General features: G+C 44.9%; 1 protein-coding gene across 4 annotated transcripts in view; it reads left to right on the forward strand.

Annotated features, from left to right (window-relative positions):
• PCSK7 (proprotein convertase subtilisin/kexin type 7) overlaps positions 1–15,447 on the forward strand; it is a 226,331-nt gene that overhangs the window by 150,352 nt on the left and 60,532 nt on the right. For all 4 annotated transcript variants that reach the window (XM_078682281.1, XM_078682283.1, XM_078682284.1 and 1 more), the window contains 5 exons: positions 5,636–5,774; positions 6,695–6,795; positions 10,157–10,324; positions 14,031–14,138; positions 14,753–14,846. In XM_078682281.1, the coding sequence (XP_078538407.1) occupies positions 5,636–5,774; positions 6,695–6,795; positions 10,157–10,324; positions 14,031–14,138; positions 14,753–14,846 (610 nt within the window). The remainder of the gene's footprint in view (positions 1–5,635; positions 5,775–6,694; positions 6,796–10,156; positions 10,325–14,030; positions 14,139–14,752; positions 14,847–15,447) is intronic.

Genomic DNA, 15,447 nt, shown 5'->3' on the forward strand with positions numbered 1-15,447 from the left:
ACACAAAATGACCAAGCTTCGGCTCCAGGTTCCCACACCTGCTCTCAAAAGGGCAATGCCCTATGGATGAACTGGTCATGGATATTTGCCTACGCTTTTCCCCCTCTCCCGCTCATTCCGTGTGTGGTTCGGAAACTCAGGCAAACATTCCTCAGACCAATTCTAGTAGCTCCCTCATGGGCCTTTCAACCATGGTACACCACCCTGTTGGAGCTGTCAATAGTTCCACATCAAAAGCTACACCTCACCTCCAGTCTCCTCACACAGAACCAAGGAGAAATCAGACATCCAAATCCAAGGAACTAAATCTAGCGATCTGGCTCCTGAAGTCATAGAGTTTGGTTATTTAAATTTACCACCAGGCTGACAAACGACCTTGGAGGTTTTAAAACAACTTAACCTAAGGGCTCTAAATGGTAGACTACCAGAAGACAATCCTCCGGTAGCTTCATTTATCTCCACAAAAACCAGCTCATTTCTGGACTACACCTTTGTTTCTCTAGGCCTTTTCCAGCAAATCACATCTTTTCAGATGGGCAACAAAGGTGAAAGTGATCATCGGCCCCAAGAAATAGCTCTGAAAACAGTGACCTCAACATTCGAACGCTGCCGGGAGCCCCAAGGATCAACAACCAACATCGACTTAAGACGAATCAAATTCAAATTAGCAGCAAGCAGCGAGCTGTTGGAAACTGCAAAACATCAGTTTGATGCAAGGGTCGGAGACGGAGAAGTCGAGAAATGGAAAAACTACTTAACTGCGATGGAATCATACGCAACCAAGGTAAAGCCATCAAACCAGCAAAGATTTAGTGGCACAATGCCCATGTCATACAAGGCAAAACAAGGTATTAAGTATGCAAAAAAAAGGATTAACCAACTCCTGAGACACCTTCGGGACAAACCCAGTGACAAAACTCAACTGAAAGATTTACAGAATCAAAGGGCAGCCCTCAAAAAACTGAAAAGGGATGTGAATAGAGCTATGGAGGAAGACCTCTTGGCCAAATTACACGCCGACATCAAACACAACAACAGCTCCCGATTTTGGATGACCATAAATCAATTTATCAATAACAATCATGATGGAATCTGTTCCTACATCTCAGAGGAAGCATGGGCAAAATATCTCAGGTCCCATTTCCATCAAGGCAACGACCAGAGAGATCATGGTAAACTAGATCAAGACGAAGTATATTGCCAAACGACACCCAAGTCCTGTGCCGGAAACCATCCCGCCGACTCTGAGAACTCAGTAACAGACACACAAACTGAGGACTCCCAAACCAACTACATAGGTGCCATCAGACGGCAGATAGGAAAAGGGAGAAGAGAAGGCGCACCTGGCCCAAATGGGCTGCCACCTGCATTGTACAAACAGGAGGCAATCTTCTGGGCTGAAGCTCTGGATCCACTCTTCAGAGAAATTAGAACGTTGAACATTTTGCCTAGTTCATGGAGAGGCTCAATCATCTCCCCAATTTACAAATCCGGCGAGAAGTCGGATCCACAAAATTACAGATTAGTGGCACTACTGGACAATGAAGCTAAATATTTTGCTGGCTTGTTATTGGAGGATCTTCAGGCATGGGCAGAAGAAAAATCCGTAATTCCTCTACAACAGACTGGCTTCATAAAATCGGTCGGGACAACGACAAATATTCTAAGCATGGCTATGCTTATGGATAAGGCTGAGGCCAAACAGTCGTCTTTATTTTTATGCTTCATTGACTACAAAGCCGCCTTTGATCATGTCAACCGCACCAGACTTTGGTCCAAACTACACAGCTGGGGGCTTCCACAGTCTTTACTCAAACTAATAATGAATTTACACACAAACACGTGGCTACAGGTGAAGCTGGGAAATGGAACGCATCTGTCAAAGCGCATTCCCACGGAAAAAGGATTAAAACAGGGCTGTGTTTTAGCACCTACCCTTTTCAATCTGTACATCGCTGATTTAGTCCCGCTACTAACCAGCTGCAACTCACATGCCCTGAAATTAGGAGATATTTCATTACCTTGTCTCCTCTATGCAGATGACATAGTCCTGATCAGCAAAACAAAAGTAGGGCTACAACATCTTTTAAACACGACGCGGGACTTCTCCCAAGCAAATGATCTGCCGATCAACCTTGGTAAAACAAGAACAATGATAGTCAGGAAAAAAAGGCATCAAACTGCTGCCTGGTTCTGGGGCGATACCAGAATAGAGGACACAACCGAATATAAATATCTAGGCGTGAAGTTGGATTCAAGTGGCCGGTTTGTGGCTCAGAAGAACAGCATAAGGCACAAAGGTCTAGCACTAGCAATTTCCCTAAAAATACTAAACTCTAAATTAACATGCCCATCGATCTTACCACTCGTCGAGGTTGTTCGGGCAAAACTCCTGCCAACAATCACCTATGGCAGTGAGGCACAAAAAGGGAAGGACGCGAAAACACTTGATGCCACAGTAACAACGGCATACAGGGTCATCTTTGGGTTGCCGAAATACACTTCACCCGCCCAAATTAGACTTGAGTTTGGCGTTATGAAACAATCACTTTCTAGACAAGGGGCCTTCATCATCACTTGGGACAAAGTGCGAAGAGCAGAATGTGGTACGCTAAATGAACAGATGTGGAAGGAGCTACAATCGTACCCCAAATTACCAGCCGCGGAATTTCTACATAGCAGTCTGCATAATTTGGGGCTAAACCAGCTTTGGGAAACACCGACAACCACCCCTTCTTTCAAAACATTAGTGTGGAAGACTGAAACTCCTTTCCTGGCTGGAGGATAAGGATGCACTATCAAAGAGATCCCGCGGCTGGATGACCCTGAATACATGTACGAAGCCGGGCGCACAAACCTACTTCAATTTGGGTTATGACAAAAACATAAAAATTGCTTTTATGAAATATAGGCTAGGACTGCTCCCTTGCGCCGAGCATCTCCCCCCTTGGCTTCGGATCCAAGCTGGTTCTGCGTGCCGTCTATGTGGATCGGCTCAGGAAGACATGCTGCACCTACTATGCTCCTGTAGAGAACTTACAATGGAACGAAAGAAATTTCTGAAACAACCTTTCAATCAACGAGGGATCCGTACCAGGAGGCAAGCTCTGCTAGCATGTTTTGAACCGAGCGACCCACAAATGAACTGTAGAACAGTAAAATATCTGAGACTGTGCGGCAGCAAGATGCCAGAAATACCGACAATAGGAACCTAACCAGCAATAGCACTTGCATTAGTGCAAGAGGTGTGCGAACATTCTGAGTATATGATTTGGGAACTCAGACTATATTTCTTTTTAAATACAAGAGTTTTAAATTTGTACATGACAGTTTTTAAATGAGTATATTTTTTGTATTGCACTGGTTTCAATTAACTATGCAAATAAATTAAACTTGAAACCAGGCTGTATGAATATTCTAAAAGAAGCAAGAAGGCCTACCACCAGAGCTTGCTATGCAGCAAAATAGAGAAGATTTGCATTATACTGCAATAACAACAAAATCAATCCTTTAGATGCTTCCATACAAAACATTATCTGTTACCTGTTACATTTACAGTAAACAGGACTAGCCTATACGTCTATTCATTCGCATCTTGCAGCAGTAGCTGCCTACTTGCAAAAAAGGCAAAATCTATCACTGTTTGGAATTCCGGTAATAAAAGCTTTCATGGAAGGCTTAAAAAGAGTAATACCACCACGGATTCCCCATGCCCCAGTGTGGAATCTCAACCTCAACATTGTTCTCACAAGGTTCATGGGTCCACCTTTTGAACCATTGCACAAGTGCCCTATGTAATTCCTCTCAATGAAAGTTGCTTTCTTCATTGCCATCACATCACTGAGGAGAGTTGGTGAGCTACAGGCATTACCTTTAGAAGAACCCTTCTTTCAGCTGCATAAATTCAGGATATTCTCCGCACCAACCCTCAACTCCTTCCCAAAGTTTTTTCTGCCTTTCACATAAACCAATCGGTTGAATTACCAGTTTTCTTGCCTCAACCTGATTCTGTAGCAGAACGCGCTCTTCACACGCTTGCCATTAAAAGAGCTTTACTTACCACATAGCTAGGACAAAGGACTTTCGCAAAACAAAACAACTGTTTGTTTTACTTGCTTCACCTCACAAAGGCAATCCTATCTCTAAATCTGGTATTGCCAGATGGATTGTTAAATGCATTCAAACATGCTATGCTAAAGCTTAAAGAACTTTAACTATTCCCCCTAGAGCGCAATCCACTCGCAAAATAGCGTCTTCTGTTGCCGTCTTAGGTAACATTCCGCTAGCTGACATATGTAGGGCAGCTACATGGTATACACCACACACATTCACTAAACATTATTGCCTAGATGTGTTAGCACGTCAACAAGCTGATGTAGGCCAAGCAATACTTAAAACATTGTTCCAAACAACTTCAACACCTCCAGGTTAGCCACTGCTTTGGGAGTATACTGCTTTAAAGTATATGCAAAGCATGTGTATCTACAGCACACATGCCTTGAATGGGTAATGTTACTTACCCAGTAAGCATCTGTTCTTGGCATGTAGAGCTGTAGATTCACATGTGCCCATCCGCCTCCATGGGTACCTATAGTTGTTGCAGTTCTTCATTACACATTTATACGTATGGACATCTATATACTACACTTTCTTACTCCATTCTCACCCTCTTGCGGGAAGAAAATCTAACAATGGAGTCGACACCCATTTGCACTATCACCAAAAAGGAGTCACCTTCCCGCGTGACTAGGAAAGACTTCTTGAAGAAAAACAACTTGCAAACATCCTGACCCAACACTAGATGGCAGGAGTACGCAAAGCATGTGAATCTACAGCTCTACCTGCCAAGAAGAGATGCTTACTTGGTAAGTAACATTATCCTTATTGTGCAAGAACTAAAGTTCTTAACAACATAACTGAGCACAGTGCTGGGTCAGAAGAGTATTTCCAGAGAATAGGAAACACGCAAATGACTGGCATCTTGGAAAGTGAGTCACTGGCCCAGATCCAGGAATGCGAAAGTTCTCCCAGACATTAGATTTCCCAGACAGTGGCATGTTGCCCATGAGAATGGACAGAAAGGAGGCATGCGAGGTGGGAAGCTTAATTCCCTTTTAAGCAGGGAGCCATGCCTGCACTTATTATTCTGCCCAGCAGCCCCCATTTTTCTTCTTATGGCGGGCAGGGATTGAATTGGTTTTGAAGGTTGATTTAGGGCTCTAATGGTCTTAGTGCTGTTTACTCTACTGGAACCCAAGTCCGCCTCCTTCTAAACACGGTTGACAAAGGCTCATTCAGGCGGAGCCAGACAATGTTGGGAAAGCCATTCAGATCTAGAATGGAGACGCCGCTGAAATAAAAAAAAATAGGGGAAGCAATTGGGTTTGAGGCAAATGAATCTAAGGACATAAATACTGGTGCAGACTGAGACACATGTTAAGCTATATGTGGCATGTCTGGTTCTGTGCCTACACCAGCAGCCTTTCTAAAGCATGGCCTTGTCTGTAAGGCTGGATACGCAGCTGTTTCATGCCAAGCTCCTTGGTCTTGGAGCATGAGCCTGCAATGCAATAACTCCTGCTCATCTTTGGACATTGGGGAGCTTCTCTTTTTACCACTCTCTTCATATTTACAGATTGCACTGCAGCAAGGGGTAATAGCTGGCCGCAGGGGCTTTGGAAGCATTTTTGTGGTGGCCAGCGGAAATGGTGGACAGTACAAAGATAACTGCAACTATGATGGCTACGCCAACTCCATCTACACGGTCACGATAGGTAATGTTAGTAGGTCTATACCGTGCTGCTGAGGACAGTGTGGGAGTTTCCAACCAATGTGTGTCACAGCAGACTGGGCAAGAAGGAAAGGGGGCAGAGATATGACATGGGTATTATATCATCACTCTGCTTATCATGGGAGTGTGCCCCAGCCCCCCCCCCCCCCTCCCTCCATGTCACTGGATGCTATGGGAGAGTGTTGTTACAGTATCACTGATGGCCGGGTAGGTATGTTAGTCACCCTGCAGTGCAACTGAGAGCATTATGTCTGTCTGTGTGTCCTACTGTTAGCACCAAAGGTTTGTGTGCGAGAGCCTGCAGTGTCTCTGTAGGTTGTCTGTGGCATTATGGAGCTACTTTGTCTCTACAGACAGTGTGGTCCTGCAGTGTCTTTGGAAGTGCGACTCTCGTAGTGATGCCTGTGATATGACGGTTATTTGCTGCAGTGGGTGGTGTAGGAGTGTGCTGTGAACATGTGTATATCTGATGCTGCATTTTTACCATAGTTGTCCCCCAAGGAGTACAACTGGTGATTGATTTCTGGCTTGGAGCTTGGTTACTGGATATTCAGGATGGTGGAAGTGGAGTAAATCTTAGTACTGGCTGTGGGTGCTTGGTGGTCTTCAGGGGATCCCTTGCCAGTGATAGTGACTTGTATTGAGCAAAGGTTTTCTCTCAAGAGAGGGTGATTTGGCATGGTCCTGGGTAGTTGTAAGTACTTAATGGTCCCAGTGCCACCTTGAGCTGGGTAGGTGCCTACTCTGGGTATAGAGCGTAATCTGGAAGCTGTTTGTGTTTTCCTTCTGTTCGGATGAGCAATATTTATGTACCTATTGGAATTATTGATTATCTTTAGTATTCTGGATAAATTGACTACTTGTTTGATTTATCCAAGACCTGATCTGTTATCTATTTTCCAGGTGCGGTGGACGAGGAGGGTAACATGCCCTTCTATGCTGAGGAGTGCGCATCAATGCTCGCCGTCACCTTCAGCAGCGGAGACAAGCTGATGAGAAGCATTGTGAGTAGTGGAAGGAAATGACAGGCAGTTCTCCCTGCAGTGCTTTCTTGCGCTCTGTCCTTGCATGCCCTGTTTTTCTCTCTATCCTTCTTTGTGCCCTACACTCTCCATTTTGTTCTTTCTCCTGCCAGCCTTGATTAGTTTTTTTCTCCCTTCATTGCTTCGTCCCTTGCTGTCTCACTTCACCTCTTTCGCTCTTTTCCTCTTCTTCTTTCAATGTAGTTTCTCCTAGCTATAGTCGACAATTCAGTGGAAGACTGAACAGGATATTTACAAAATTATGGTGCAGGTAACTTGTGTCTGACATGTAACGCGAGCCTTCCATCTTCTGCAGTTGGAAGGCAGATTCATTTTCTGTTTGCGCCTGTTAAGATACAGATTTCCCTGTGGTTGGGCATCCATGCACCCCTAACACTCTAGAGGTGGTGACATTGGGTGCCAAGAGAAATGGGCAATGACGTATTGGTGCTACCAGTGGGTAATAGTCACGGAGGTGACATTGTCCAGCATAGCTTCCTCTGATCCATGAAAACAGGGTGAAGTAGCAGTCTTTTAGATGGGGTAGGTATGTTGAGGTAGCAGTCTGTTAGCTGGGGTAGGTATGTTGATGGAGTCTTTGGTATGCCATGTTGGAATCTTTGGTAAGGATCGTATGTGGTTTGTCAGATGAACGAAGTCATGAGGAGCTGGTTGTGTGTACCAAATAGAAGAGCCCAGTTTGCGTACCTGTAAATCTGGTGTGTAGATCTTCATTCCCAGATTGGGCTAGACCTGCTGGTACAAATGATGGATTGTAACACAGAAAACCTAGGGGTCTAAACGAGGGTATAATCAAGAACCTCTACATCATTATCTGGATGTCTAGAATAGTACGACCAGAAAAAGCCTAGACTAACAAGTTCTGACTGGAGACAGGGAGTATCAACAAAGTAGGCCACCAGTGATTGTGGAGGAGACTCATTCAGGATTCCCATCAAAAGATTGTATGATCAATATTATCATTTGGTCATCCTTTAAGGGTCATGTGTCTCTGGATCATTGAGACAAAGATCGTGCCCTTTTCAAAGAAATGGGAATCTAACCCACAATCACTTTAGGACCAAATTATACAGATCTGATGAGATCAAGTGCAGTGCAAAAGAATATGTGGAAGTGGTGAATCTAAAATAGGATAGAGAACCACTAATAGAAAATTATTTTTATTAATAAAGAGGTCTCTTCCCATTAAAAACAAGAACAGTGCAATACTATATGCAGTTCAACCAAATACCTGCATAGGGGCCAACATGTTTCAGCCTCTTGGGAATAGGACCCTAGGCTTTCTTCAGGGCCTCTGTTCTAACTGATAAATGCTACTGCGTGTAATGAATAATGTGTAAGAATAAATCAATATTAGTGAGATTTTGAAATAACAAAAAAAGGATATAATTTTCCGTCATCTGTTTAGTAATTCTCCGTGTCACCTGGTGTTTCACACATCCAGTGTGTCCGGGGAACAGACCTCACCTCTCCTGGACCTAGCTCAGGACCCGTGAGACCCCGCTCTGTCCGTCGTTGCCTCGGGCCGATACTGAGTTAGGGGGAGGCCTCTCCCTAACTCAGTATCGGCCCGAGGCCCGATATTTCAAAATCTCACTAATATAAGCAGTGCTTTCTGCTCAAAGGCCAGCAGCAAACACACAAACCCCAGGAGAAGTTGAAAAATAAATAAGATGTCATTCGGTGCGGGTCTGGGCCATAGTTTGACTGTTCTGGCTCCTGCAGGGATATAATTGGCATTCAACTTCCGTGGTTCTTGGCGATTTGCTTGAAGGACGCAGACAGGACATGCTGCCACTCTGGCGCTTGAACGCCACACTTCTCTGCATATCATGTAAAGCGCCCAGATACCTCCGGGTCTAGCCAGCGCTATATAAAACTTTTCAAATAAATAAATGTAAGAGCCTCAGATCCCTAGTAATACCGGGTATTAATTTCACTTATTCTGGTTTTCAACCACAGCAAGTCGGAAGCTTCTGGTGAAAGTGGCAAGGGTGGTTCAGTGAGCTGAAAGATAGCAGCTGATACATACAATGTCCTGGAGTCCTGCAATGCATTCCCGGCTTCCTATCCTCTCCTAGGCTGGTAAACTGAGTACCTTAATTGGGTAATAGTAACACGTTGTTTACAGCATTAAGACATGACAGTAGTGTGGAATGAAGACTTCTGTAAAAACAAGGTTTTATTCTTGATAATGATCCCGCCAGTCATACAGTCCACCATTGCTAAAGCTGATTGGATTGTTAGACGGTGAGGGTTGCACTCGTCTTTGACCCCCTTGGTAACATGGCCACCATTCGCGTTTGGTGGGGCCAGAATGTGGCTCCTCACTCCTGCAACGACTCTGCACTTATTTAATCCTCCAGGCCTGGTCGGACACTTTGAGCTGATATTACCCATGCTGCACCTCCCTCACTTGTCGATGACGTAAACCTGTGTATACATAAACACAGATAACAGTATACAAAGCGTGCCTGGTTGCCATCACGCTACCTCTGTTTGTTAAATATTTGGAAATGCCAAGTAATCACAGCTCTACTGCTGAATGCCATCCAAGCCGTGAAGATCCGTGCTCTGACGTTCCCTTCTTGGGAAGAAGGTTCCAGAAGCCCCGTGACGTAGCCTCAAGACCCCGCGTGCCGCACCCGGCTCCTGTCCCAGCTGCATCCACCCGGCAGCAACGATGAGCTCACAAGGACACATGCACAGTGCGCCTTTTCCCCAGATTGTAGGGGTGTGTGCCCAATGCTGTTTTTTTCCAAACCGTATTTTCCCTTGAAGGGGAGCGTGTGGTATGCTGTATTTATTGGAACAGGCGTGTCTCGGAAGGGACACGCGCCCAGGGCTGTTTTATTACAATGGGTCTTCTCTTTCGAAGGACCACGTGCGCATTATTTCTTTCAGTTTGGAATGAATCCAGCAGACACCTGAACACCTTTTTTTTTTTTTTAACAAAAAGATCATTTGTTTCTCGAAGTGACGCAGTCTTTAGTTAGAACACTTGTCTGTCAAAGAGACACGTACAATTTGTTTTTGCATACTGTAGCGTGTCCCTCTATATTTTTTTCGAGATACACACGTTTACAATAACAAGAATTAAAAAAAAAATGAACCCTTAGAGGATTAGAGTCTAGCCTCTAAGGGTTCTTTTTTTTTTTAATTCTTGTATTGTAAACGTGAGTATCTCGAAAAAAATGCAGTTTTTTTTTCATAATATGACTTGATTCTCGAAGGGACATAGTCATTGTGATTTCTTTTCTTTTTTTAATGTGTTTAACATGTGTGGCTCCTGGTTCTCACCTCGTGCAATGCCTTCCTGTAGGTGACCTCAGACTGGGATTTACAGAAGGGAACAGGCTGTACGGAAGGCCACACAGGGACGTCTGCGGCAGCCCCCATTGCTGCGGGGATGATCGCACTCATGCTTCAGGTGCGGCCATGTCTCACCTGGAGAGACGTCCAGCACATCATCGTCTTCACAGCCACCAAGGTAAGGGCACCTGGATGCCTGTTGGCCTGATCTGTGGGTACACAGGAGTTTATAGCTCCTGTATAAACAATATTCACATGCCAAAGACCTACACTAACCACCCACTGGACGCGGCACCCCTTAGGCTTTCTTTTAGTCCTTAATATCCCTACTGGCTAGCAGAGTTAACGCCTAACTGATCTCATTGTGTATCAGTCTGCTTCACTTTGAAAAATTTGGAAGTAACTTGATGACTTTTGCTTTGGTCTACTACGGCCATTGCTCTGAATAATGTTGCTTGGGAATTATCGCCTTTGTTAAATATTTGTATATTTGTGTTCTCTGGCATCACACCGCCAAACAATTAATAAAACCATGCTTTTTCCTCCGAAATAGTTTCAAAATATCCTTGAGAGTGAAGATGTTGGCGGAAGTATGCCTGATTCATGTTCGTTCACCTGAGATATAGTAATGATATAATTCAACATATCGGTACTCGTTTTCCACTTTGCTCGATTCCACGTCTAACAATGTAGGCTTCATTTATGGGTTGTTTTTTTTCATCATTGTTCCGTCATACGTCTCTGGCAGTCATGGTTTGTTAGGCAATTGCAACCTCAATCCCCTGATTATCCTGGGAATGTGGATCTTTGTGACTTTAAGCAAATACTCTGCAACTCAGTTCCTGACTCTACAAATTCTAAGCAAGCTGAGTTTTTTAGCCCAGGAATGCGATATTTACTTATAGCGATGACAAGTACTGTAAATCTCTAATCTCTACTTGCTTATGTGACCACCAACAAATGCTAACTCGGATGGTGGTATCCCAGCTGTGACTTCATATTTGAGAATGAGAGTGTTGTCTAAATGTCATAGTTTTGTTGTTAAGTAGGACCTGGAATCCAAAATGTATTTTCTGAGTGCATCAGATGATTTGTCATTCTTGTCTTTTCTTTAATGCTTAATTTCAGAGGTCCACACTCGCCTTTTTGCAGCTCCTAGCTGCTTTTTCGGCATCAGCCATATGGCAGAGGTAGACATCTAAAAATAAGTATAACGTGCATGTGAATGTCTCACATAAGTGACTGGATCAGCTTATCTTGCTGCAATATCACTTTTACTCTCCAGTGTACCTGTGCCTTGCTCCTCATTTAAACCTGCCACAACTGATCCATATATCAGACCAGAATATGAATCGCAAACTAGGTCATTGTACGTTTTTCACTCTTAATTTTCCTAAAAGGTGTACCAGGTGGACACTTACTACATGTCAAACATATTTAAATGCTTCAAGGTCATTGACCTCTTTCTCTAAGGGAACTTTGAGTGACACAAGACATTTCATATGCATGTCAGTATTGACCCTTTTCCTAATGGTAACAGTCCAGTCCGAACTGCCTGTCCAGGTCCTCCCTGGACCGTAAACAAGCATCCTGGGACCGGTTTCGGGGTATTACCCCTCATCAGCCAAACTAGCTTGAATCCAGTTGCACAGCGAACAAGGGGACCCACGAGTTGGGCATACCCGTAGCCACTTAGGGTGAACATAGAAAAAACATCAAGATGATGGACAGAGTGCTGAAACTTTTCAAACACTCATCCCTGTCAAGAGATCAGGGTTAAATCCATTGTTCTTTTGCTCACCATGCCACCCCAGTTTAGACCCAGCCATATGCAAATCAGTCTTGACCGTGCTCTTCATGGGAACAGTCCAGCCCAAACTGCCAGGCCAGGTCCTCCCTGGACCGAAAACAAGCATCCTGGGACTAGTTTCGGGGTATCGCCCTTCATCAGCCAAGCTAGCTTAAATCCGGTATTACAGCGAGTAAGGGACCTATGACATGGGATAGGGCTGGCAACAGTCACCTAAGGAGATCTGGAGGACATGCAGTCAGGCTGGGTCAGCTGCGGTTTGACTGAGAAGATTGCATTGAGGCTGGATCACCTGCATAGGCACATTTCAGGGAGGCCAGATGACAAGATGGAGGCCAATGCATTGGGACAAAACTGAGATTTGTTCTAATAACCACACATGAGATGTGCATGGATGCACTTATTTCTCTTGATAGCTGCTGTTGTGTGGATGAAATGCATAATCCTGCCAAGAACAAAATGTTTGTTAAGCCTAAAACACTCTTAAGATCTTTGACCTAAAATGGGTGCATTTGTACTGTAAACGTATTCATTCCTGTCTGACCTACTACGAGGTATGCACAAACGCTTATTCCAGCCAATTCCTATCTTACGAGGGTTCTGGCACTTGATGATTGTCTCATATGAAAAGCCTTGGATTAAATTGGAAGACAACATGAGATGTTCATAGCATTTCTGACCAGGGCTACTTTGCCTTTAATGCAACATTGCAAACAATTATGGGCGAGGCTGGTGGAGGTTTATTGGCATGGTGCTGGCGCTCATTAGCAGAGCAAATAATGAATAACTACTGTTTGCTCAGTTACTGCACTGAGCACCTCTTTTGGAAAAAAATATGCTACATGGTACACTTTCAGTACTTGTGGTTTGTCTTATGTGGCTGTGCTGCTGTGCTATGAAGAATGACGGCTAGTCCGTTCTTCGACTGCACTAAAAACTGCTCCGGGCTATTTCTTTTTTGGTGTTACTGACTATACTCTTAAAACACAGACTAGGGAAATATGTATATCCCTCTCTCATTACATCCCCTTATTTCCACTTCAGTACCACAACTGCATATGAGAAGGACACGCTTTGAAAGTTTGTGTCGTAGCCCCCGTCTCCCTGTGGTAATGGCTGTTTGTCACCTGTCTTGCACTTTCCAAACCTTCCTCCTTGCTATTCGACTGTGCAACAAGGGCTCTGACTTGACAGAGCTAAAGCTCTTCAGACAGGGCTAACAAAGGAGATGGTTAGGCTTTCACAATTGCTTAGCATTTGCTCTGTTCACTAGTCCTTAAGTGTGCCCACAAAAATATACCTGTGTTCATGCACGGAGCTTGGTACTGTTGTGTCTGAGCACAGAAAGATTGGTAGGGTGGCATCTTTGTCTTTGCAGATATGTGTTGGTCTCTTGCCATCCGTGCAATGGATAGTTGTTGGTCTTATTCCTTCTATGTGCAGATCTCTGCTGCTCCCCTTTCGACAGGTCTCAGACTATCCACAGCTATTACTAACGTTACCATGCCATAGTGTCCTTCCCGTGTACTGAACAAGCATTACACAATCACAGACTTCAGGCCACAGATTTACAGATGCAATTTAACACCGCACCGTGCTTCAAGCCTGTGGTTAATTTTTTGGCCGCTTAGAAGTTTTTCCACAGTCTGAGACCTTTCTTGCAAAAACAATGACACACACAGGCGTAGATCACCCTGCCTTGAGTTTGCCTTAATTTCAGTTTATAAATAGAACATCAAAACTTTTCTTTCATTCTGTTGAATGCTAATAGGAGATAACATTAACTATGAAGGTGCGAGTCCTATGGTTGTGGAGGGTGTCATGTAGGTGTCTTCCCTTATCTGCAGAAGAGATCAAGGTATTTCATACCTCGGACCTCAAGTCTTCAACTGTGCTTGTTGTTTTTTTGAGAGCAGGCAGACCTCTGACCTACTCAGACTCCCCATCCATGTAGTTTGTCTGCTTGCAGACCCTACTTTGCTCCCAGTTTTGTCTCTCGCTCTAACTTATGTCCTGCTCTTCTTTATAGGTCGGTTGTCCCTCACTTTCTTAACCAGTCCCTTCTCATTTTCAGTATGAGGACCGCCATGCAATATGGGAGCGGAACGGAGCCGGCTTCAGCCACAGCCACCAGCATGGCTTTGGCTTGCTCAATGCTTGGAGGATGGTCAACGCAGCCAAGGTGAGGGGCTTCAGGGTGGGGTCATCCACCATGATAGAGAGGACTGTAGTTGTGAAGTCTGGTTATTTATTTCAAGGTAGGAGGCTTGGTGACTTGCCCTCCTTGATAGAGGGCTTCGTAGACCGGAGGGAGGCAATGCTCGCATGAAGAACTGGACAAAAAGTAATGTGACCTGATAGGGTGCATCAGGGACTGGAGGGGCCATGCTACCATGGCAGTAGGACTGATGGAGTGACCTACCGTGTTATGGGGGAATTGGACATTAGAAGATGGCGCAGTGCGGTCAAGATAAGGAGGCAAGAGTTAATCAACTATCATGTTAATGCGATGGAAACTGGAAGAGAGAGTCTAGCTGACAGAGGGACCAACGCCAAGTTAAAAGGGATCATGCAATGGAAGGTGGGGCAGTGTTGCAAAGGTAGGGGGGACGAGAGGGGCCATCTTTGTTTAGCGTTTTCGATATTGGTAAGGGGACCTTGCTTACACGGGAAAGGGGTTTGAAGGCTCTCCTGCCCTTGTGTGGTGGGGGGGGGGGGTAGGAAGTTGGGAGTAAATGGTAGTACTACCGAGCTAGAGTGCCGCCTCTCATGTTCCTCTCTGCCCTCCTTACCTAGATCTGGGAGTCTGTTCCATACCTGGCTTCCTACACCAGCCCCACATTGATGGAGGAGCGCAGCATCGGGCAGAGCCTGGAACTGGTGTGGAATGGTGAGTGGGGCATTATTACCGTTAGAACATCTGGGTCATGATCTTCTGCACCCTTGCTGTCCCAGCCCCGCTGCCCTAAATAGAGCACCTTCTGTTGCTCCAGGCCTGCAGCACCTCTGCTATTCTGACCTTCAACATTTCCTGTTGCACCAGACCCTCTGTCCCGCCTGCTTTCCTGGTTCCTCAGTCCTGACCTGAGGCACTGCTCAAATGTCCCTCAGTCCTGACCTGCGGCTCCACTTATGTCCTAGTCCCTCATTCCTGACCTGCAACACCCCTATATCCTAGCCAGTCACTCCTGTCCTGTAGTGTATTGTGCTATATGAGAGCTTGTATCTGTGCACCACTTCACCTCTCACGGTAGCGCCTTATCCCCTTTCTATTTCTCTCCCAAATGTTTCCCATTCTGTATTACACACATCTCTAGCGCTCAACCCCTCTCTATTCCTCACCTCGTTGTAGCACCTTATTTAATTCTTCTGTTTCTCTGCCACCATTCTTCTCTTCCTACTTCTTGATTTACTTCTTGCTACCTATTTACCATATCCTCTCGGCATTTTTTTTGTCTCGCACACCTTTCACCATCTTTCATCCACAGGTA

The sequence above is a fragment of the Lissotriton helveticus genome, chromosome 3_1 (genome assembly GCF_964261635.1).
Source record: "Lissotriton helveticus chromosome 3_1, aLisHel1.1, whole genome shotgun sequence".
Lineage (NCBI taxonomy): Eukaryota > Metazoa > Chordata > Amphibia > Caudata > Salamandridae > Lissotriton > Lissotriton helveticus.